At 36.6% G+C, this 26513-nt stretch overlaps 1 protein-coding gene across 10 annotated transcripts in view; it reads right to left on the bottom strand.

The window, feature by feature from the left end:
- The window catches only part of COL25A1 (collagen type XXV alpha 1 chain), a 300658-nt gene that overhangs the window by 102534 nt on the left and 171611 nt on the right, over positions 1-26513 (bottom strand). For 9 of the 10 annotated variants that reach the window (XM_072036929.1, XM_072036928.1, XM_072036923.1 and 6 more), the window contains exons 2-3: positions 22623-22649; positions 17050-17067 (exon numbers count right to left, since the gene is read on the bottom strand). In XM_072036929.1, the coding sequence (XP_071893030.1) occupies positions 17050-17067; positions 22623-22637 (33 nt within the window). In that variant the 5' untranslated portion in view covers positions 22638-22649. The remainder of the gene's footprint in view (positions 1-17049; positions 17068-22622; positions 22650-26513) is intronic. The other variant, XM_027457462.3, reaches the window with a different exon arrangement.

The following is a 26513-nucleotide window of genomic DNA, read 5'->3' as shown; positions in this document are numbered from 1 at the left end:
GCTTTGTAGGCCACAGCATAGACATCCTGCTTTTTTCCCAAGGAGACTTCTGCACTTTCATTTATGAGATGGCAGAGATCAAGCCACTAGCTGCTGCACAAATGTGAAAGCATTTTGTGTAAGTTATATGAAACGTCTGAGGTCAGAGCATTTCTGAAATAACTTTACAGTGTTTTCACTGGAAACAGAGGCTCTTTTCTCAAAGTGTAATTATCTGCTCCAGACTACTATACATTTCCAAAGAGAGTTTATAGCCTGCTTCACATAAGGAAGGCCTTGTAAATCACAAACACATGCAAAATCTGCATTCATAATTAGGCGACAAATACTACTGTTTTTAAAACAGGACCTTCTAAAGCAGACTGAAAGCCCTCCAGGCACCTGCCAGCCAAGAACAAAACTGAAATTGAGGTCAAATCCATAATCCATTCTACAGCCATGTACAAGATTGTTGGCAGGTTTTTTTTTGTTTTTATTTTTTTTGGGGGGGCTGGGAGGGAGTCAACAACCATCAAAATCTCATTTCCATTTTTTCATTTCCAATGAAACTACCATTACATTATTATAAATACATGTACAATGAATGGAAGGGCAAGAGGACACAGTACTGGAAAACAAGAGACCAACATTTATAGTCTTCATTCAGACAACATTCAGAGGACCTCTTCAAAAGCCAGTATTTGATTTATGTTGTTTTTTACAAGTATTCAGAATGATCTGAATTCTTGAGACACATATCTTTCCTCCATTTTCTATTGCTACAGATCTGCCCTTAGCCATAAGTCAGCGACTTCTATCATGACTTCCCAAATAACTGTAATATGGAAAGTTCTACTATGACTTCACAAAAAAGGCTTCAAGCATTGAGGAGAAAATAGAAGTGGAAATAGTAAGGGGTACACAATCAGGAAGGGATTCAAAGAAACAGCAATGCTTCTGGGCTACATGCAAAGTTCCCAAGCCAGGGCAGAAGATACCAGATTTTTGATGACATTTAAATAACCCAAACAATGCCACCACTGCAGAAAAGACCTGTTGCAGCAGAAGCTGGCAACAATCAACCCAGTAAAGTCAGTTGGGCTGTGAGAGTCCTAGGTCACAATGGAATTGTCTCCTTCAGGCTTCCTAAGGAACCAGAGATGTCAAACAACAACTCCAACCAGATGGAGCTACCACAGCAGACACTGGTAATAACAACCTTTTAGATACTGTCACCACCTTTCTACATTTCCAACAGAACAACGAGAGCCATGGGCTAAAGCATTGTGGCAGGTCGAGGACTGAATGAAGCTTGCAAGATCCCACCTCTGTTCTGATTTTGGGTAAAACAACACACCATGCCTTCATCCCTACAGGCAGCTATGGCATCCACAGTAAGGCTGTAACTGGCAGCATAAGGAAAGAGTGGCCTTGTGGAAAGGAGAAGAAAAGTGAACCAGTCAGTCCAACAACAACCAAGCAAATTCAAAACACAAACACATGCACCAACTTAGTTAATCATACTTTCACAACCGCATGACAAGCCATACATTGTCTAAATTAGCTCAACTCCTGCAACTTGTTTTGAAGATAACATTGGATTGCAGTATGTAACAACAAACTACCAGAGATAAGTTTGACTTTTGTTTCTTTGAAATTTGGGTCATGACTTTCACCTTTACCAAATTACGAGCTGCTGAATGGACCAACATTCCCCAGTCTAACCTATAACTGCCGCAAAATATTAGGATCAGGTATGCTGAATCCTAAGATAAGAAGTTACAAGGAGTATTAAGAAACACAATACCATTTCAAAGTTCCTACACTCGTTTTAGTTGTGTCCACTATGCAAGCCCTAAACTACTGAGCAATGTGGTTTTGGCATTTGCTAAACTTGGCCACGTTTGCAGCCAATGTTTACATATGCTAGTTTACAATGCCAACATCTCACTTTGCATCAATTTTACAAGTGTTCACAAGAATTTCCAGTGAATCTGACAGCTTCTACCTCTGAAATTATATTTCCTTCTCTTTTTTATATTTCATTCTTCCCATGGGATATAGCTGACTTATGGTGAAACCTTTAAAACACAAACAACTGCCCAACAGCTACCAACAAAAGACTTGTACTGATCTTTCTTTGACTCCCCTTATATTCTCCAATTTTTGTTACAATATTCCAAGGCAGAGGAAATGAAAGTTGAATATTTGACACAATAACTGCCTGACTTAATAAATGCTATGTAAATGGATGTAACTTGAGAAACGTAAAATTCATCTATATAACAATCTAGATAAACAGCTCAGTTAACATTCATATCAACAAGTAAATTGTAAGTGAACCCTGCCATAAATTCATACATTTGTACTCAGGACTCAGTGATTTGTGCCAATACATAAACCAGACATGTCCATAAACTGCAGGCAGGAGAGCACAGTCTACCCAAAATGTGTCAAGAAATTGAAGGTTTGTAGTACAATAACTGTAATTTAGACATGCATCTTAATTTCTCATGCAATGCTCCTGATGAGATCAGGATGGGGGTGCTTTTTTGAACTTTACAATATTGCTAATAAAAATCATCAGATAATTACACAAGCTGCAAATGAGTCTGTGCTAACTAATTCATTACCCAGGAAGAAACATAGGGCTCAGTGTCCCATTTAAGACAAGGTCTCCTCATCCTTTACCTGACATCCTTGCACTCATTGTTTAATCAATAAGACTGTCCTCTTCCCCTCTTCCCTCCTCTTTTTCTTTTCTCCTTCTACAAATGCCATTTTTTTTTTTTTGCAAAACCACAAATTTAGACATAAAAGATTCCATGGTACAAAGTGTGTGACTGTGTACCCATTGCTTGAGCATGACAAAGCAAGGATCAACCATAATATACTTAAACTTAACTTACTATACTTATAACTTAAGCAAATATAATCTGAATCAACTACTGTGTAATTCCTGAGAATTGAGTAGCTGCAACACATTAAACAAGGCCAAGTGCCGGGTCCTGCACCTGGGGCACAACAACCACAAGCTGAGCTACAGGCTGGGAGAGGAGTGGTTAGAGAGCTTTTTTTTTGAGTATTGTTCGATAGTCGGCTGAATATGAGCCAGCAGTGTGCTCAGGTGGCCAAGAAGGCCAACAGCATCCTGGCCTGTATAAGAAGCAGTGTAGCCAGCAGGGCTAGGGAAAAGATCATCCCCCTGTACTCAGCTCTGGTGAATCCATACCTCGAGTACTGTGTTCAGTTTTGGGCCCCTCGCTACAAGAAGGACATGGAGGTGCTCGAGCGAGTCCAGAGAAGGGCAACAAAGCTGGTGAGGGGTCTGGAGAACAAGTCCTACGAGGAGCGCCTGAGGGAGCTGGGCTTGTTCAGCCTGGAGAAAAGGAGGCTCAGGGGCGACCTTATCGCTCTCTACAGGTACATTAAAAGAGGCTGTAGCAAGGTGGGGGTTGGTTTATTCTCCCACATGCCTGGTGACAGGATGAGGGGGAATGGGCTAAAGTTGCACCAGGGGAGGTTTAGGTTGGGTATTAGGAAAAAACTTCTTTATCGAAAGGGTTAGGCACTGGAACAGGCTGCCCAGGGAAGTGTTGGAGTCACCATCCCTGGAGGTCTTTAAAAGATGTTTAGATTTAGAGCTTAGTGATATGGCTTAGTGAAGGACTTACTAATGTTAGGTCAGAGGTTGGACTAGATCTTGGATGTCTCTTCCAACCTAGATGGTACTGTGCAATTCTATGATTCTGCGATTCCAGAAAGACCAAGGATATGCTGATATGGTGACAGAAAAACTTGTCATGTTAATAAAGATTAAAAAAAAAAATAAAAAAAGGTTTCTGGTAAAGTAAAAAGCCTCCTAGATACCATTTACTGTTTATAGCATCATAATGTAAGTATTTTCTGAACATAAGCCCTCATTGCCTTCCTTGTCTAGGTGTCTAGGGTACACATTCTTATTCTCCTACTTGCTAATTAATCATCTATTTACTGATATTAGTTTTGATGCAATACTGTAAATAAAAACAAACAAAAATCAACATAATGGAAATTCCACTAAATGGAACTTGTAAAACAGCACATAAAAACACAGACAAGAAAATCTAACAGTGCCAAGGCTCTCATTTTATAAGAAAATACAGAGGATTTGTTTTCCATAACACCAGAGGTGCAAGGAAGATGTGGACATATAACCTGGGCTTACATCAAAGACAGAAACATGAAAATTTTAGCTAGCCCTCATAATTGCAGGAAGGCATTTGCAAATACAACTGATGTGTGCCCTGCAGAATCAAAATTCCTCAAACTGAACACTTAGCTTTTGTTAGTATTACTGGTACATTTTCTATTTACAAAATGATTTCAGGATTTTTTGGAGTTCAACCTATGTTACAAAATCTTTTTTAATAAATAAATAAATAAATACCAGTTTCAGTGTTCAATCCTTGGTATTTAAAAATAAAAAATAAAAAAACATAGAGAGAGAGACCTGTCTTTGATATGGTTTGTTTTGAGCCTCCTTCCTGATACCCCACCAGATCCCTGTTTCATTACACTCCCACATTAGACTGGAAAAAGCATCATATGCCATCTTATAGTATGACTAAGATTAACTCATCCTCCAGTATCTCAGGTAGGCTGCTCTGCATTCCTTGACCTTCACAGTGCCTCCCAAATTCTTTCTCCTCTTCTATTTGCTGTTTCATTAAGAACAGACACTTGGGGTCTTGATCCATCCTACATGAGACTACTAAAAAGTAGATTAATTCTGTATCTCTGCTATATCCTCTCCAACAGCAATGTGTACTTGTGTGCATGTGTCCGCACAAGTGAGCATGCTCGTGGTGGAATTTAGATACAAGACTGCATTTTTATCAGAGCAAACACTTGGTATCTGAGTGTTTATGTCAGACATGACAGAAAAAAAATCAACATATATCATGGTAACTATGGAATAAACAAAAAGGAGTCTGCTGACAATAGACGAAAATATTTATGAGAAATCATGATGGGCTTCTTGATAGAAGTTCAATAGCTGATAACATTCAATAATAAGACAAAGTGCAGTTGACTAGGGTCTTTTACTTTCAGCAGTAAATATTCACTGAAGTCAACAGAAATGACCCCACAGGAATTCAAGGAGCAATGGATTAAGCAACTAGAAACCAGCATGCTTGGGAGACAGGAAGACAAAGAAGAATGAAAGGCTGCCTACAACAAATTTTACAATAAAAAGAATTAGAATGCAAACAGTTTTCAAAGTAGATTGCTTCACCTTTTCCTCAGAAGAATTGCATTTATTGTTGTGTCAAACTACTGAAGTGGGAAAGAAGTTATAGCTATAAACAGTTTTTATTGCCACAGACTTCACACCTTCTATTTTGCATTGAACATTAAAAGGGATATGAAACAAAGGAGAATAAATAACTAGACCTGCTTAACCCCCCCAGTTATTCCCTTTTATTAGAAAAGCAATAGCATGGTACTCCTCAGAAAAAAACTCTTCAGAAGAGTTTTCTGCACTTGCCTGTGAGGACTTTATCAGTAAGCAGCCCTTAAGTAGACTGTACCAATACAGAGTTATTTTGCTGAAAGGGTAGGATATCCATCTGGCCCACAGCCTAAGCAGATATGTTACCTACTGATGCCTTGAACCCATCAAAACATTCTGCTTTATGGAAGCAATTAACATACTCAAAAAAAAAAAAAAAAAAAAAAAAAAAAACTAACTTGGAAAAACAATAACAAAACAATAATTAAAATAAAAAGAAAAAAGAAAAAGACTTGAAAGGGAGACCAATATAGTCAAGTGGAATTTAGGGCTTATAAAACTGCAGGGATTATGGAAGTATATTCTGGCTTTCTTTTGCAACACAATAGAAATTAAAGAGAAAAATATATACTTCCTGCCAATCAAAGTCATGAAATCTTTTTTCCAGATTTTTTAGATAAAAAATAGACCATTAAATATTTTTATACTACTATAAGCCAGCTCTATCATTTATTCCTAGAAATGTAGAAAGAAAGCAGCTCCTTTCAGGGAGTTAACAACTTCCTGTTATTTTCAGAATTATTCACATTCTAACATTTTATTTTATTTTATTTTTCCACCTAAAACATGAACAGTGGCTTCTATAATTCAATGACCTCTGGTGCTTCCTTGGTTACTTAGTGGACTGATAGATAATTCAGCTGAAATGACAGTGTCTTTTGGCCATTTGGTCTTTTTTGTGCAACTTAAAAGAACCTTTTTGATGAGGATGACAGGCTGAGCTTCAAGCATTTTGAAGAAAACAGACAAAAGAAGAAAATAAGGGAAGGGGAGAATTTCAAAGCAATAGGGATTCACCACTGCCAGTCACTACCTACAAGAGGACTTGTGGTCATTGAAGTCATTGTGTGTCTTAGAAGCTCCCTAATCTTGTGGATCTATCATCTTTACTCTTTCCATTAATACTTTGAAGATGCACAGTATGAAAATATATAGAAGGCAGATCATCCTTTGAACAGCAACAGGGTCAAGGAGATTTATGTATTATATTAACAGATGCTACATCTCCCTACATTCTGTAGGGAGTCTACAAAAAAGTCATAAACAAGCAGACAGCGAAATAAAAGCAAAACAATTCAAGGAAAAAAAAAATAACTTGATGTGACCCATACACATTTCATTCTGTTTCCATAAATTTCCCTACTCTGCCATTTTTCTCTACCTGGAGGGAATTAAAAACAACACTAAATTCATTATTAAAAGACTAAGAATATATTCAAAGAATTTATTACTAGAAGTCTGGTATCCTTTTTGAAGAATTTCAGCTCACACTTGCTACCATATCAAAGCATATTTACATTAAAGTAAGCAAAGGCTGAACTTATATAATTGAGAAAAAAATGGGTAGCTCACAAGTAAGGTTTTGTAGCCATTTGCTGTATTTCAAAACTAAATTTCAGCATAAAGGTTTTTAAAACAAATTAATAATAAAAATATAAAAAACAGGTGAGGTAATTTCCATTCTTCCATTCACTGCAGTGAATCAAAAGTACCTGCATTTATTTCATAGTGATAGTCCTGAGTTTCAATGAGTTTTTCAAAGGCACTTCATCCTGTGCATATACTTCTTTCTTTTCCAAACTTTGCTACTCAGCACAAGATACATTTGTTCTTTCAAGGTAATAGGATGCCAAAGAAAGATTTATATGTATATATAAATAAATACATATTTGGTGTTGTCTACAAACTCTAATATAAAATATTATTGTAAAAAAAATAGTGTGTTAGATTACTTAAATCATGGTTAGAAGGACAATGGCAATAAAATATTAGTATAAAGCCACTGCTGTGTAAAATATTGCCCAAGGGATATCGAAAGGCTTCTGAGAATGCAACATAACCTTAACAGCTTAAGAGCAATGAAATTATTTCACAACCTTGGTAACTTTTTAACCAGAGGGTATCCTAAAACTTGGGCAAAAAAAAAGGTATTTAAGTGAAATACCAACATACATTTCCCTGAGGATCTCATCTTTTCCCACTCCACCTCACACATCCCGTAGTCTCTCTAATTGTTCCTGTGTTACCAGCCACATCACAGGCTCCCTGGGTACCCAAACAAACCTTTTTGCAAGAACTACCTGACAAATATAATGATAAAATCTACACTGCACAAATCCATCTGAGGCAACTTGTAAGTACTAGGTCACTGCAGATGTCTCCAAACTATCCTAGCTACAACTCAATGCTAAAAGAGGCAAGGACTTTGACATTAAGTCATAGCTCAAGCCTTGGTGGGGATGTGTCAACCCTTAATCTCAGATTAATTTAGTTGAACTGAATGAGTATTTAAAAGCACATAAAATTAGGATATAAAATAATGTACATACTAAAATAAGACAAATGCTAGTTGAAGAACTAAGCTTTTCATTTCTCATTCTCAATTTCCTCATATAAACCAGGGGAAAACTACAATGACTTCCTTCACAGAGCTATTTTGAGAGCAGTTCAGACTTGTGAAGTTTGAGCTGAATCTGAGTAAATGCAAAGGAATTTTTATATCAACTACAAACATACACACATATTTATACATAGCTGTATGTAAAAGTGAGATGACCAAAGATATTTTTGTAACCTTTAAGGCTGGCACCATCTTTCTTTTATACAGGAAGCAATTTAGGACAACATAAAGTTTATGAGAAACAAAACATTTTTTTCCTCAAGACTAATAGTTTGGTCTGCAAAATTCAGAACATCTTCAGGGGAAATTACACACATATGTATACATACACATAAATGGATATTTATTCTTTTTGGCAAATGATCACTAACAGACATACTGTGCATATAACTGGATTGTATTTCTGAAAATACGTGATTGTCTTACATGTTTCTAAGCAGCTCACAACTCTTGGATGTTACTGATTGATCTCCGCAAAAAAGATTATTGGGAACTTCAATGCTATAACAGGGACAGCTTAAGCATTTTTCACATGTAGAATTCTGAATTAAAGCTCACAAAAAGAATGGCAACTTCCATGCTATGATTAATAACATTACTAGAGTTACATAAGACACTTCAACGGAAGTAATTGCTGCTTTTTCTATTTTTTCTTCTCTATCCTCCAAAACTGACTCATACTTATATAAAAGAACAGCACATCATCACAGCTCTTCATGCCAGCACCCTCACTAAGAACCTGAAACATTTCTGCTAACATCTAAGGCTGCTTATAGTCATATTTCAATTGACAAATGCATCACTTTGTAATGAAGAAAAACAATCAAATTTTTAAGCTTCTGATAGAATAAACTGTTAAAAACAAATAAACAAACAAGAAAAACAAACAAACAAACAAACAAAAAACACACAACCACAGTGCTGTCAGAGTCATAGAAATATTTAACTTCCAAAATCTGAAAACAGAATTTCAGCTAGAAGTCTGAAGTCAAAAACTCTCAAGTCTGCTCCAGTTCACAGAACTTCCAACTTCCACCAAAGTCACCAGGGCTCTGTACTGATAGTTAATCAAGGAAACTCTGATAGACTGTCACAGGGTTTTCAAAATAAGGTCTTTGATATCATAGGATTATCTTTAAGTCACGATAAGGTTGATGAAATACATATTTTCTATAATTCTTCATTTCATTTCTTAACACTATCAAGTCTACTGGGATCTGCAACAAATTGAACTGGAATTCAAAGCTGAATGCAGCATGATGATCAGTAAAAACAATAAACCAGTAGGAGGTTAATACTGAATTAAAAACACGTGCAGCAGGATAGTAAAATACTATATAATATTCCTGAACACAGTGCAATATTTTGCTTTGACATAATTCCTAATAAAACACAGAACACTCCTATATTTCTGCCATCTGTAGAATAGCATGAATAAAATATAAAGGTCATTTGATAAAGAAATGATTTAGGAATACAGGAAATATTTCAGAGTTCTTAATTATATTTTGACAACTCTTTGTACATCTTATATTGGAACCACAATACTAGGCTTGCAATTGCATTTTTGTACTCATATGTACTCTGTTAAGCTAAGCAATGCTACACCAAATTAAGGATTACATGTCATTTTTGTTTCACAGTTCTTCGCTTACTGTCAGAAGATCTAGTATGCCTTGGTGACAGCTGCAACTTCTAGATGAGTAAGTGGAATGCTAAAGTGTGATTCCTCACAACATTTATGCTAACATATGAAACAAGTGAAGTAGACCTTCACATTTACTTTAGTAAAGCAAATAAAACCAATTCTTTTCAGAAATTAATGATGCCACACCATAAGGAAATGTTGGTAACGCCCTACAAATGGAAAGGTCTCCCTTATGTTTCCTTTTAGAGTGTTTATGTTTTCTTTTGTTTATTTAATCTATGATTTGGATTTTCAAAGTAACCGTACCACAAATGGTCATTATGTGAACTATGAGATGAGGGAATCAGTTTAAAATTTTGAGACCAACTTGACTGTTCCAAGAATTCATCCTCCTCACTTTATATAGCTCATAAAGCTACTCTGAAAGGAGTTCTTCAAATTTTGAAAAAAAAGAAAACTTAATAACAACAGACATCCAGAGCTGACATTAGCTTGCCTGAAGAGCCCTCTCTACAGAACACATATTCATATTTTTTGCTTATGGATAATCAAAACCTAATTTAACTGCATAACCGCTAAACTGGAATATTTCAAATTTGCCTCCCCCCCGAATCAGCACAGTTGGGATGGGAGCCTGGCCTCCACTTTGGCCATCTGACTTTCAATGAACACAGCTCCAACAAGTCTGTATTTTCCCAAGCTAAATTCACTTAGCAGGGTACTATAGGGAAGTCATTAATCTGCCATTAGAGGCTCCTTTGCAAATCCTGGCAAAAGGGTGCGAAAATAAAGTAAAAAAACATGTTGGAAGCTGAGCACAATATCCAATACTCCAAGAATTTGGCTTGTTGATGTCTGGAACTTACTCACCTCAGCCTTTTTAAATTATACGGGGTGCTTCCTTTTCTTGGTGCAACTGATAGCCCAGCATCACTTGCCTCTGAGTTGCCAATTTTGTGCTTTCTTCTCCACAAAGCAAAGAATCTGCTTATTTGCAGTAATGCCATCTGCTTAGCTGCAAAAGCATTTAACATTCATAGCTATCCTGGTTTGCACACATACATAAGTCTACCAGGGGAAATGGAAGAAATTTTTGTATTTTAAAAGTGCTTATTGTTGTCAATTCATTTCAACAAAATTAACTTCAGCTTTATCAAAACTGAGAAAGCAACATACTTTAAAAAGCAATTAAATACATTAATTCCATATGGGAAGATAATTTCTTCTTTTGGGTCATAAACATTTATGTGCACATCAGACACAGTAAACAAGAAATTTTGAGCATTTCTCCTCCTACATTCTCTGATGTGGTTCAAAATGACTGAGCCATACAGTTATAAAACTAATGAGAGATGAGAACTAAATCCTTGCTTTTTATTTGGAAACTAACATAAACGAAAGGCCGTGATGATGACATTTGCATCCTCAGGTTCACAAGTCAATATTGGTTGTTCCCTGAGATCACACAATTTCACTACCCTTCAGGAGTTCTATTACAGCTTTAGAAAGGAAGGAAAGCAGTAAACAACTGGTAAAGTTCTGACTGCTAAGTACATATGAGACTTAGTACAAGCTTGTTAATTTATATGATGCTCATAGTTAAGATTAATTTTTGATCTCAAAAACGATAGCAAAATTTTAATAGCTGCAATGGGATCAAGTATTTGGCTTTTTTATTGGTATAGATCCAAGTAAGAAACAAACTTCTGAATATTGTGTTTGTCTGTATTTCTGTGTCTACCTGGCCATAAGATGAGAATAATAATTTTTCTACATTAATTTGTACTGTTGTATATGAGCCCAAACTCTCAGGTTAAGCTTAATCTTATTTTCACTTACACAGGTATAACTCTAATTAGTTTGGCCCTGAGAACAGCAGGTGAGAGGAAAAGTATGACTTGAATATTTGCAAGTTTGAAGTTTTCATATTTTAAACTCACCTAGGAAGAATTTTTTTCAAAAGACGAGTAAACCTGTTATTTACTCCTTTTCAGTATTTATTCTTCTTTATGAAAGTCAAACAAACCATTCATTCCCTTTGAAAATACATTTCCTCCATAACTTAAAGTACCTGCCTCTACATGATGTAGAGAATATATTTTGCTATATTCAACACCCACTGACATCAGTAATACCTAATTCAGGACCTGGGCAACACCGTAGCTCTTTGCACTATTTACATGCTAGAAATCACTTCAGAAGTAAAAATTGATTCCAAGTCTTTAGATGAAGGATGACACTTGGCTCCCTTTAAATCACAAAAACACAGTACATCCTGTGATTTTACACGAACATAGTCTGACTTCTGTATAAGTAATTACAGTTTTACAGAAGAAATCAAGATGCACAAAATTTTTTGGAGCAATTTCAAAACAAAAACAAAATTTTGAGTGACTGTACCTGTTCTTTGTTAACAAACTGTTAGAGTTTGATGGCAAAATTTGACCTGCAACATGTAACTCAAAAGCAGATGGCATTTTCATATTTAAACTGAGTCATTCCATCCTTCAGCAGGATCAAAGGCTTACAAAAGAGCTTAGGCTATCAGCTGCTACAAGACAAAACACCCTACAAGATCATTCTCCAGAACGCGAACAGCTGATGGCCTGGATAAAACCACTGTGCTTCTTTCAGGAGCAGTAACTTTACAACACTGTGTATCTCAAGGTGAGGCACTGTTTCTCCAGCCCCCTGCTGATTCTGTCCTTCAGAAGTGCCTCTTTCCCCCTCTCTCCACAAAAGAAAGGGAAGCTCTAGGCGTTCCTAAAGGCAAACTGCTGGGAACAAGGAATATGCTTAAACCTCAATTTATGTTGATCAGAACAAAAGAAACAAGCCCAAGTCCAAGGGTCTAAACAGGCAGAAAACATTTTGCATCATTAGTCAACAGAGCATATTGAGTACTCCCAGCTTTTAAGTTCCCAGCTTAAAAAGCTATTGAAACACATACAAGATCACTTTACCTTATCAAATGTCACAGTATTGAATGACGTTTACTTACTAGAGGAATACTCCACAAGTCTTGGAGTACAGATGGCTATCCAAACTACCAAAACTCAAGAAGAAACTCAGCAGGACTTAAAATACATTTTCTCTGCACAAAACTGTCCATTTCCCTTTCCAGTCTTTCCTGCTGTCAGATACTCACTTCCTCTCTAAGGTCTAGGACTCTCCCTACCATCCCAGTGTTCTCCAGAAAGTGATGAACTTTTACATCCACTGCTGCCATCCAAAACAGCTCAAAACTATGGCCTATGTCCTGCTGGCTATTTTACTCAGGCCTTGACAAAAAACAGAAAATGAAGTTAAAATGGTTCCCACCAACTCTTTTGACAGTACAAGCCAATAAAAATTCATCTAACCATGAATCACAGCTTCTGCCATGAAAGTTTAGAAATTAGAATTATTCCAGTCACATGCATTGAAGTTCAATGTTGGAAAAAGCACACACATACACTTACTGTGGTAGACCTTTATCATGTATGCAACACTGGACAATTTCAGTCTGAAATAACATCACTTCCACAGACATCACACACACAGGAAAACAAGAATCTCATGAAAACAAGTATCAATCATTAATACTTTATCCACTTCTAACACAGATTTGAATGACTGCCAAAGAGAAGGCAGAAGCATCTGTGGGGCTGCTGTATGTCAAAGTCCCACATAGAAAGATCATGTGTGCTGACATGAGAGTATGTTGCACCAGAGATGGGCTAGGGAGAGGACACTACCGTGACGAAGAAAACACTTGGCTGAGCGAGTCACATTGAAACATCCCCATGCCCACACTGGTACAGGGATCATTTTTACTTCAGCATAACTTCACCGAGGGTCATATTGTCTTCTTTCATCACAATACCAAATATATTGTTTTCTAATATTTTATGAACTTCTAAAGGACAAAGATGTTAAGAATAACAAATCTTCTCTCTTTGCCTTGACAGTACACTCCTCGTGTAATTAGCTTTAGATGAGATGCTGAAGTCTGTTCTTTGGAACATGCATACCATTACATTATAAAGAAGAATTATGGTAAGAATTAGGTTGTACAGATTACTAGTACATTATTAGTGAGGAAAAAAAAAAGAAAAGAAAAGAAAAAAAAACTTTCGGTACAAGTTGAATATATATTTATATTCTAAATTAGAACAAAACGGGTATTTCTTGGAGGTGACTTGAAAGTCAGAATTAGGATTTCAGCAAAATACTAAAATTTGTATTATTTGCTTTTCTACAAACATAATTTATATGTAACCTTTTCTGTTTTTTAAACAGAAAACCAGAATCATAAGAATGTTTTTAAAGACTATTATAAATATAATATTATAATATTATAAATATTATATTAAGAATAGTATAAATATTCTTAAAAATAATTAAAATTATAACAATATTTTTAAAGGTTATGCTAAAAAGTTTTTGGTTCATGATCATGGTCTCTACCTTTCAGAGATGCAACAAAATGATAAGGCTTTTCTGAAAAAATGCTTCTGGTTTGTAGTATAGCTTATTTTTACTTAAAACAGGAAAATAGAAAATTATATTTTTTTTGTATTTTGAAGAAAAAAATGTAAAAGCTCAAAGATAAAGATAGGTGTTTCTCATCTGATATGAATTTGTACCCAGTAATTAAATATGTGTTGGGTGAGTTTACTGTGTACTTTTTGAAAAACACAACAAAAAGAATAGGTGTTAATAAAACGTTCTGTGTAGGAAGGATTAGGATTTAGCTTTGATTTTATCGTGGACTTACATGGCTATGACATCAACAATTTTCAAAGTGCTTCTTTCATCAGCACAGAAACTGTGATCTTTGAAGCCAGGAAGCCCTTACTTTAACCAAGGCCACTAATACTTTCCATTTTAAATTTTTCTTGGGCACAGAGAAGAACGGGGATATTACTGCAGACAGTTTTTTAATGGGAAACAGTTGGACTTATTTTATCAGTAAGTAAAGTGATTCTAATAATACTTTTAAATCATTTTATAAAAATCTCAAGATTTTTAACTAAAGCTTGAAAAATCATTTTAAAAATCAGTCTCATGGAAGTTATCTGAATCTAAGTTTCAGTTTAAGAGGAAGACATCTAAGTGCACAGCCTATGTGTAGCTGTTTAAAATGCATACATTGTCAACATAGTCCAGAGAGCAATTCAGCAGAATGGTTATTAGGTTCAGTAGCTGCCTATAATCAGGATTACAGAGTAATTAAGAGGCATGAGTGTATGCAACTAGTGTCATTTGAGAGGTTCCCTAGGTATCCAAGACAGCTGCACATGACTGACAGATACAACAATGGTCCAACAGGAGTCTCCAACTCTATGTATGGCAGACAGAGACAACACTGAAGACCCTGAATTTTCTCATGCAGCCACAGATGCCTGTTGGCAGGCAATGTACTTGAGCCTTGGGACACTGCAATGAGCAGAAGAGCTTTCCAGGTGCAATAAGCATTGACTTAGCCTTCACCAAATACAAGGAGTGCTTAGATACCTCGCATGTCAATGCCAACACACAAGCTTCTAGCATAAGGCATCTTGATCTAGAGTTGAATCTTACTTTGAGTATTTCATGCCATTCTCACTCCTCACCTGTGCATTTCAAGAATTATTTCTGCACTCATCCAGACAGTCAAAACAACTGAGTACATACCCTCCTCCACTAAGAGGAGCATCTTGAGTTGAAAGGACGGAAAGGCGGTATTTGGAGTATGGTAAGTGTTGCTCAGAATGAACAATGAAATGATAACAGTGGTAAAGAGGTGAGCTTTTCCACTGGGAGGAAGTAGTGAAGTTAGGTGGTAGGAAGTTTCCTCCTAAGTTTTGTGGGTCCTGTTATCTCACATGTTCTCTGTATAAACATACAGGACACAGAAGTTAATAAAATTTTCTTCGTTTTTTTTTTTATTTTTTTTTTCCTGTGGTTTGCACCCCACTTCTTTTACAATAGTGACAAGACTTCTCTGCTTTTTGCTCTTGAAACAGCACTGAATACTGCCATCTCAGTTGTGGTACTTAGCCTACAGCTACTTCAGGGCATTTCATGTAGATAGATGAGCTTGAAAGACTGAGAAGCTGTTTACAGGAGCTGAGCAAGAGACACTCTCCAAGGGACTGAAACATAGGAGGTGGGGACCAAATCCCAGAGGAAAAGCATATGGGTGGCCACACAAAGTCAACATCTACCACAGGGCAGCCTGTGGGTTCGCATAACACCCTCAGGTCCTCAACAGAGCCTTTTCAAAGCAAGAGTGCCACACAGAATTACAGTCTCTGTCTTCATTGACTGCCAACAGCACAGAGGTGGCAGATACCTCTCTGTGTAGGCCACATATCAACAGCCTACTGTGAAACATGAGCACTATGGGGGGATGGTCATTTCAAATATCATACAGACTATGTACAAAACATTAAATGGGGTCTGGCACTTTGCAAGGAAGGGTGTCAGAAAATCTTACAGAAAATCTTACAGGCATTCAGACTGAGTGTGAAGGGGATTTGTAACACTAAAATTGTCTTTCAGCAGGAAGGGGTGCTAAGAAACAAACAATCTGAGGAAAATGCTTGCATTCATTAAAGAAAAATTTAATTTTCAAAACAACAACAAAAGTCAGTCAGATCAGCTGTAAAGATTTAATTTGTTATGATTTTATGATTCTGAAATTTCAGCAAATGCCCTCAGAAATTCTGGTTCAGACAACTCACTTTGCTAAGATGGCCCTCCAAACCAGAGTTTACTTTCCACTTTTTATCTTCGGCATGCAAAAATTAGTTTTTCAATTGATTTCACTAAACTTGGATGTGGTGTTGGCTTTTTCCCTCCTCTGTTTCTTTGCTCTGTTTCTATACCACTCAACTGAAATAATTTACATGTTTTTGCTATACCAAATGCTACCTCTTTGCTGGTGTATTTCTACACTGAAACTGAAGTTAGGTCCCTGGATTTCCACATCTTCAATTACAACTCACAAGACAAAGTTCTACTATTCTTAAATAAAGCAGAACTAATTCAAGGAGCGTGTATAATTAATCAAAATAGCTAGCAGCGTAATATTTAAAATAACTGAGGCCTGCCTGGATTATAGCAACATTATTAGTATGTGATTAATAAGCAGTTGAAGTATTGCATTTGCTACACATTTGCTAAGTTATTTTATCTTGCTTTAAAGTTAGGTGGCAAAGTTTCAAGCCATAGTTAGGAGATTTGCTTTATTCAGTACTACGTTGTCAACCCCACCATCTGGTCAAACAGCTGAGGGAACTCAGACAACCATATGGGGGGCCCCATGTTTCTCTCTTGGAAATATTTGTCTTACTGAATTATGCAATGGTTATCAGTTTATAGCTAAAAAAAAATAAAAATAATAATAACAACAAAAAATCAAAATATTTTGTAGATAACCTGAGTTTGGTGGGCCTTCCAATTAGGCTTAACTTATGTAGGAAATAAGATGGCACTTACTTGAGGACCAGGCTGACCCTGAAAAACAAGAAAAATATAAGGTTACGGAAAGCTATGACAAGGATTAACTCCTTAAACAGTAGCAAATAGTTACAGTACTTTATACTAAAGAGAGAACAAACAAACCAGCAACAATAATGAAAACAGATTCCGGACTTTTAATTCTAATGTTCATTTTGTAGGTTTTAAATCAAGCTTATTAACTTTGTTGCAATTAACTGATTCCAGAAATAAATGACAGTAACTCATCATTGAACCTGCATTTGAGAAAATTCATACTTTACACAGTCAGAACAATACAATTTAGAAATGATAGAAAGACCTCATTTAACTGTTCTTAAGTGAGAAAGAATCTACAGATACAATACTGATCTAGGAGTAGGTATTGGGTCCTTTTTCTCCATTATGGCCCATACCCAGGATTCAGGGAAGTGCTAATTACTGTCTACTGAATGAACAAAGCCTAGAAACTGTAGGAACACATTGCTGTGGAAACAAGACTTTTTGCAAGGAGCACAATTTCCAACAAGTATAAACTAATATTTAAACCAGAAAATCGGCAATAGATGAACCCTCGGGTGTCAGCTACAGCCTAAGAGGTAGCTTGGGAATGTACTGATCCATTTCCTCTCCCTTACTTACCAAAATCACATCTGGGACTACCTCTGCCCAAATGGAGAGACACCCACTGCAAACTGAGAAGCTGCAAGCCAATCCAGAGCAGACTTCCTATCTCTAATACCTATTCCTATTCCAGGAAATTCCTAATTCCTATTCCAGGAAAGTCAGTTAAAGTCATCAATAATTCTGGCCTACCAATTGCAAATTATTTGCATGAAGCAGAAATATATTACAAAACAGTATAGTAGCTGTGACTATGAACTACAACTACATAGACAACCAGCTCTTACTGTAAAACACATAAAAATGTTTGTAAGTATTTGTATGTCTCTTTAAAAAGGGACAAAGTCTTAAACTCCTAAGGCTAGTTTAGCTTGTGGTGTTTTATGGTACATCAATGAGATTTCAGCTGATTAAAACTACATTTCCTTTCGTTAAAAGTAATCAAGCATGGAGACTTCCTGCAAGTCATATAAAACCTCTCCACTTTAGCTAGAGGGCGATTTCACAGAGTTGAAAATTTTATACAGATTCCAACCAACCTGACTGGCTATGAACTAGTCATTTTCTATAAACATTTTTTCTACAACTTTCCACCTGGAAAGCAGCTTTGCAGGGAACGATTTGCGGGCCCTGGTGGACATGGGACAGCAACGTGTTCTTGCCACAAAGAAGGCTACCAGTATCCTGGGCTGCAATAAGCTAAGTATTGCCAGCAGGTTGAGGGAGATGATCCTCCTTCTCCTCTGCTCAGCATTGGTGAGACCACACTTGGAGTGCTGGGTCCAGTTCTGGGCTCCCCAGTACAAGAGGGACATATTGAACATCAGTCTGAACATGCTTCCCCCCCGTGCAGGTGACAGAGCACTGGCACAGGTTGCCCAAGAGGCTTGGAGATCTTCAAAAGCCACCTCGACATGGCACTGGACAACCTGCTCTGGGTTACCTTGCTTGAGCAGGAGGGTTGGACTAGAATAATGTTACAGAGGAATCATGGTAATTGAATTACTGTGGCTATCTAATCCTTATAATGAAGGAAATGAAGGAAGCCTAAAGCATTCCTTGTCACAGATGCTGCAGTCTTGTTTAGCTCCTTATAATGTTGGTCTATATGGGTTTCTAGAAAACAAACAAACAAACCCACACATATATACTGACTAGGGTTTGACGGTTCTAATAAAAGTATTCTAAATTGGTCAGTTCTATGAATATGGAGTATAATGAAAATGACTAGGATTCCTCTGCACTCAGCCTTTATCCCAGTCTTTCCATCACAGCAAGCTTTCAGCCATTATATGCTAAAACCACTGGAAATTGCTTACTGATGTAAAATAAATGTATAAATAGACTAAACTGAGACCTGTGCATGCAAACTTTCATACAAAAATCACAACATATTTATCTCACAAGTGTATCTAAAGATACATTTTGATCATACACTTTGATCAATACATTTTGATCAAGTCATGAAAGTGTCTCCAAGATACACAAAAAGCTTGAAGTCTGAAATGTTTCAACAAAATGTTGATTTAAATCTGTACAGAGGAACCAAACACAGGGGAAAAAAAAAAAAAAAAAAAAAAAAAAGGTTTTTGAAAACTGAAAAATCGACATTTCGTTCTTCACACTAACTTAGACATGGAGGCTACTCTGTGTCCATGTGGTACATGCTACGTATAAAGGACATATGCACTTAATACAAACATACCGTGATGTAAAGGTCAAGGATAACATCATGCTCTCATGCAAGCATTTTCTACTCTCAGTCTCAACAGCACAGCCAGTCTGCCTTTTGGTTATTGTGCATTTTTAATTCTTATTTTATCAAGTCTGCAATATGGAGAGAGGAAACTATAAACTGGATTTTTATAGGACAACTGTTTTTCATGGTGACACAGTATTCTGAGGTAATGAGGAATATAATAGTTAAGTTACTCTTCATTTGTATAGGCTGTCAATCTTGTAATTTTCCAGCATTTAACTGTAAATACAGATGCTTAATACAGAAGTTTCCAAAGCAAGATCTTTTGATGATGTTGGCTATGAACTCCTTGCATCTGGAAGGAACTTTGCATTAGTGAAGGGAATTGTTTTCTCTTTTTCAGCTGTTCTCAATCCTTCATTTTTATATGCCCTTAGACACTCCTTGCCAAGCTAACTAGCAAATTCCATGACAGTATAATTTTCTTTCCTCACTTATGATGCAGTAAGTGACATTAGCCAGAGGATGCAGCAAGGACTATATTACGCAACTCATCAGCTTTGCTGACAAAGGGGGAGGTAGAAATAGGCATCACAATACTGACGTTTTTGCTTTTAAAGCTTTATTGCCACACAGCAACAATTCAAATTGTTGAAATGAAGCTCAACTGGGAGATGAACAACATGCAATTCATTTTGCCTTCTCTCATTTTTGTATATTGTGAAAGGGCCAGGAATAAAGCTCTGAGTTACTAGCATGTTCATTAAAAAAATAAAAATAAAAAAATCCTTGAACACAATCTAACATGATACGTCTTTGGAGCAAGCTCAATCTCAATTAATATGCTTGTGCTCCCAGGAGGGCTCCAGAATTGCTGAAATCACTCTGGACCAGTGCTATATAAACTAGTCCTAGTGCTCATTGCTTGGGGATTAAAAGGTTTTAGTTATTACTATTTCTCTTAATTTTAAATTAAAAAAAAAAAAAAAAAAGGCTGAACATACTCTTCAAGACTGATTACTCTAACTTTAAAATAATAATGAATATCCTTAATTCAAGTATGTTATGTAATGTAAAACTGAGCATCGATTGCCTCCTGAAAGTGGATGATATTAACACATGGATGGGAATTCTGTTTTAGGTCTCAGTAAAGTTATGCAGAATTTGTATTAATACAGCTCATAGTACAGTTCAGACTTTTTTTTTTTTTTTTTTAAAGAGAGAGTTAATTTATGTAATTGTAGTTTCTGTGATGATTAAAGCATAATCTTCCTCAGCAAAAGACCGTGTCAACCTTTACATTAATGGGATCTCACGGATTGCTGTATCAACCTTATTCAGATGTGTACTCTGAAGGTAGTTTTTGTCTATTCTCTAGAATCAGACCAGGTTTTAAAAATCTATCAGAGTTCCTACTGCTGAGTAGAAGGCAGAATAAGAATGAACTCGCTTGTTCTGCCATAGATACATCTCCATGGTGCTAACAGGAAGACGAAGTTATCATAGTAAGAATGAAGAAGTAGAAAGAAACAGAAGTCAGGGATGCACAAAGAAAAGATCACTTGTTCTGAAAGAATCTAAGCTTCTGGGAAAAAAAAAAAAAAAGTGCTTTATTTTGTTTTTGTAATAGGAATTATCAGGAAGAAATGGGTAGCAGACCCCAAGAAGACACCTGAAAACAATCCACAGTCCTCAGCTGTAGTCCCAGAACAGAAGTGAACATCTCCTTGACAGCACGTAGATCATATTCTTCAGCTTGGATTAGAAAACACAAGTTTTGTTTGTGTTTCTTAGTTTCATTTACTGTGTGGAAGCTCCCAACAATCTGCTTTTCTCCACATGCACTTACAGAGCTGTCCCAACACCAGTAACTGGTCAGCTGAATTCAGTTTACCTTCATTAAAACAGTAGGTACAGCTGCATGTTCTCCCATGGTTTCAGCAAAATCTTCATAACACTTTTCTCTTCTATATTCATATTTACTAATTAATATGTTATTTGGCAGGAAAGAAAGAGGTTAAATTTGTCATCCTACTCTTTACCTTAACTGAAGGTCTTTTACAGCTGATTGTTAATCACTTCCTTGCAATTTAACCCAATATTAGCTGCTGATATGTGAATGATACTGAAAGAAGAAAAAGATATATGGTGTAGGCAGGTCGAGCTCAAGTCAAGAGGTAAACTATTAATCTGCTAGGAGAGTGGATTAAAGAACAAGCCTATTGACTGGAGGCTATAAACATTGCAGAAATGTTACTTTGCAGTAGACAGAAGCTTCAAGAGAATAGGAAAAATTCTTAATGAAAGAAAAGGGAAGCTGACAATGGAAGCTGACACTGCAAGTTAATAGTTGAGCTTGCAAAGGAAATGGGCTTGTAGCAAATGAAAGGACAGAAAAGATATATTCAAGGCACCAAAGAAAAAGGTTGTCCTGGAAAAGGAGAAAGAGAAAAGGAGCAAGAAGAATAGCACAAGGAAGTACAGAAACTGTACTTGCACACCTTTTGCATGATTTAAATCTTTAAAGAGCTAGGAACATAAAAATTCCAGGCTCATACATCCAAATCACTTTTATCTACACAAATATATATATATGTATATATATAGTGTTTTTTATATATATATATATATATATATAGTGTTTCACTTCATTATATATATAAATTCATATATATATATCTATGTATAGTGTCTCACTTGCAGAAACTCATACATGAGAAACTGTTAGCAGCTGAGCAGAATGCATTGTATAAAATTAAAGGTCATTTCTAACTTATTTGAAGTAGCATCTCCCTAAACAATATCTAGGATAGTATATAAATGCATTTAAAATGGGCTATATCATCAGCCAGCAAAATCCAGGCAGAGAAACAAAAACACAAGAAGGAAGGACCTGCAGGAAAAGGAATCAAGAGCCACAAATATGTTGTCAGAAGTAATATCCTACCATGTGAGGAGCACTACCAAACTACTCTTGTGGGATGTTCTCTGGACCTGTCCTCCAACCTAACCCAGACAGAAAATGATATGGGAATAGGAGTAGCATGCCTGGTCTCTGTTTGCTGGGAGAGAGGCAAAAGACACAAGTGGCTTTTCGGCACTCCTGAAGTCTGTGTTACACAGATTGAAATAAGTTACGCCAAAGCAAGCCAATATGTGATTAATATACATTTCTGCATGAGCATTTCAAAAAGCAAAGAAGGAATATGTGCAAGACCTAAATTACACTGGTTTTGAACAAATCACCTACCAGCTTTCCATCCATACCAATCGGACCCTAGGATAATCAAAAGCCAAAACAAAATGGAACAGTTAAAATCAGCGGAACACTGAAGTTGAGGAATATATACAGACTCAGGGAATACTGCAGGCTTTAGAAGACAATTAACTATGTCAGCTGTTAAGTGCAATACCTTAAAAATACTTTAAGAATGAAGGCACAGAGATGAAACAACAAAAGGAGCAGACCTAAGACAGAAGAAATAAAAATAGTATGATGCAAAGTAGCCAGGCAATAGCTGGTGTTCAACGTGCAGTGAAGGATTTGTTAGTTTGGCAAGCCACAGTGGTACAACATAACCAAACATATGAAATAATGCATCTGGCTTGAGTATTTTTCTTTAAATAAGAAAATGAAATAGGTATCCTATTTTCTGAATGATCTTCATCTTCACATGGCTGCAAGATGAAAAGAGCAAACACTTAAAATCTCGTAACTAATCTGTATTTAAATGCATATTGTAATAGTGATGTTTAATAAGAAACATCAGTTCACACAATTCATTGAGTTACTAAAGAATTCCCCCTATACTTTGGCCTGTACACCTTATCCTGCTTTCCTTCCTGCCCCTTCCAACAGAAAACACTGAACTTCCTCACTGATACTTTAAAAGTTATTTGTTTCCTTTACTGTGCAAAGGTGGGTTCCAGTTATTTAGATGCAAATTCTAGAAATGATTTCATGTGCATGCACCCTGTTGCAACTCAGTAGCCGATGCTGTACTAACTGCATATTTAGGTGATCAGATTGGGGCTTGAGAAAGTTGGAGTAATTGTACACTGGGTGTTTAATGTCTATACCTTCTGAAAATGAACAGTCAAGTTATCTTTCACTGCCAATGGGACAAGAACAGGCAAAGAAGTTGTTTCTGTTATTGAAGTCGTCATTAGACAGAATCTCTGAGCTTTCAGTTGTTTGTCCCATGCAAAAGGGACAGTTTTCTCCTAGATGCTGGCACTGCAGCCAGATTTTCACCCAGAGCTTGACAGTCTCTCACACAAACCACATTCCCTGAGCACACGGCCACTTGGGACGGATTGCTCACGGCTTGATTTGGATCACTGTTGCTTGGAAGACAGCACGTAGTTGGATCCATTTTACCCTTGCTGCCTTTTGTACCCTTTGTCAGCACTAGGCTTTCCTTGTGAGCAAAACTCCAAGTGTAAATAGTTTAGCCTAAATCAGGTCTGCAGTGCTTCTACTCACCCCTTCAACCAGGAGTGTGTATTCTTACTTTCTACACTAATACCGACAGTCGCATTCAACAGTCAGTCCAGCAGCTATCAAGAAAGTAATAAATGCTAAGACAAAGTGATGTGGTGTCAATCTAGTGAGTTCCCAAGTTATTCACTCTCTCCCAGTCTAGACCATAGGCTTTGCTGGAAAGTTCAGACATCTACAATGAAAGAGTACATCAGCTGGATGTACACTCTGTGAAATTCATGATTTTGGTACCTTACTGGCTTTCTAAGAAGCCTTTGCACTAACCTGCTTGTCTGTTCCAATAACAAGTTGCTGTGCCTGGGCAGCCCTACAGGAATAACCTTACCTCTCCTTCCCTTCAGTTCTTACTGTGGTTTCCTGTCACAGCGCAGAGTAAATGACATGCTGAGAACACATAAAGCAGGTCACCAGTACCTTGGTTGTCTTCATGACCACTATGTTTGTCAGGGGCTGATATCCTGGGAAATTTTGTGAGTGCTCAGATGGCCTTCAAAATCTTTCTAACGTTCTCTCTAAACCAATTCTTCCCTGATACCCAAAAACAATACATTTTCCAACATATTAACAGAATAGCTTTTATTAGGATGCTTCCTCGGATGCTATTTATCACGTACTTGTAGCTCACAAACACATATATGGCACTTACCAATTTTCTCACAGTTATTTAGCAAACTTCTAAATGTTACTGTACACCCCAAAAAATGAGGCAAATATACAAATTATTAGCTTTCTCAAATTCTTCTAGCACTGTATTACATTATATTTATCTAGTATTATTTACAAAGCCCGCTACAGGTGCAAAACCAAAGGCTAAGTTGCGCTCAGGCTATGAATACATTTACTTCTAAAAAGCAAACTACAGACGTTACCAATGAAAACTCAACAGTAAGGTTGCTGTAAGTACATAAAGTTCCCCAGAGGGCTGTGTAGGCCAGCAGCAAAATTTAGTCTCCTGCAAGCTTAGCCGAAAAGATTTCATTATTTACACGTATGATGAATGAATACAGAAAATACTTACATAAGTATTTGTAGAAGGAAAACTCATTGTGGGGTCAAACTGCTGGTTTAGAGGGAGCAGCCAAAAGCTCTTGTAGCTGTAGCAGTGTTTTGTATTTTGCAAATAATTGCTGTTTTCAGTGAAAGTTTATCATAGAAAACAAACAAAGAAAACTATTTGGTATTTTTGTGCTCCCTTACTGATAGGCATATTTGGTAGTGTTAATTTTTATTTTGTTCTCTCTTTATCCATGCTACATAGCTTGTGCTCTTGAATTAAAGCCTATATGTAGCATCTCGGATATTCTCAGTAAAGAAGAATCAGAAATTTCCAGTAAGCTGAAGAGAAACACCTGCTCATAACTGAAAATGATAACAATTTCCCTCCCTTCTTTCCATTTGTATCAGGACTATTTGGTCTTCAGGCTGGGAAAGTCTTCTGGGATTCCCTTTATAGAACAAAAGACAGACACATACTGCCCTACAGGAGAACAAAATCCCTTAAGTTAAGGGGTCATTACTGTGAAATTAAATAATATTCTTTCACTATTTAAAAACAACAACAACAAAACCAGGTCTTTAACTGCAAAACAAAGTAAAATGAATTTGACCATCTCCCAAGCTGCACACCTCATAGTTCAAATAGCTTCCTGCTTTATTCACTGAATTGCTGCTACTATAGGTTAGTATGTCATTTCTGAGAAAAAAAAAGAAAAAAAGAGAGAGAGAGAGAGGAGAGGGGAATGGAAGGAAAGGGAGAAAAGGGGAGCATGGTCTTCTATAACACAACTCCTGTAAAACATTTCAAAAAACTAGAAAATACACCACAAGACAAGGAGATGAGTATTCTTATACAACAGACACATCCACCAGCCTCACATAGGAAACAGAGGTGGCATTGAAAATGTTTCTTCTGGACTATGCTTTTCCTTTCTAGGTTTTCACTCCCATTTTTAAAAATATATGCTATTACTGAATATTCACTTATGGTATTAGACATTTTCCAGGATTTTCAAATGCAAAGTTGCTTACACAATAATTTTGGTGTCGTCCCCCTCCCCCCACAAGAATACACCACTATTTTCTCAGCTTTAACTACTTATCTAATAATCCTTAAATGGACAGGGACAACATGCGGGAGGAAGGAGAAAAAAAAAAAAAAGGGTTATTCTAGAGGTAAACATTTTAAGGATTTTAGGGAGTTATCGTTAGAAATCGAAAATGTCAGCAGACATACCAGAAACCTTTAGATCTTTCCTATCAAAAAGATAGCCAGTAATATTACTTGAAGCAGCTTTACTACAGCCTTTGTTTCTTTAGAAAATTCTGAGTGAAAAGTGAAGATAAGAAAAAGATATCACGTGAAATCTATTATGGAATAAAAGAATTGTTCAAAGGAGTACAGAAAAAAGCAGAAGATTTGGATTATCTTCTTCCTTCTGCCTTCTCTATTTGCGCTTCAGTCATCCTTTTCAGCTAAGGAATACCCATCAGAAGACTGCATTCTGAAACAGAAGATACATACTACACAGAAAACAGATATCACCTCTTCTTTAGGAGCTGCAGATCATCCTTTATATAAATACATCTGGGGGTGGGCGGGGTTGATTTAATTAATAAATTGGATCAGCATATTTTAGC

This window comes from Anas platyrhynchos, chromosome 4, assembly GCF_047663525.1.
Source record: "Anas platyrhynchos isolate ZD024472 breed Pekin duck chromosome 4, IASCAAS_PekinDuck_T2T, whole genome shotgun sequence".
NCBI lineage: Eukaryota > Metazoa > Chordata > Aves > Anseriformes > Anatidae > Anas > Anas platyrhynchos.
The sequence above is the reverse complement of the archived record's forward strand: the minus strand, read 5'-3'. Positions and strand labels throughout refer to the sequence as shown.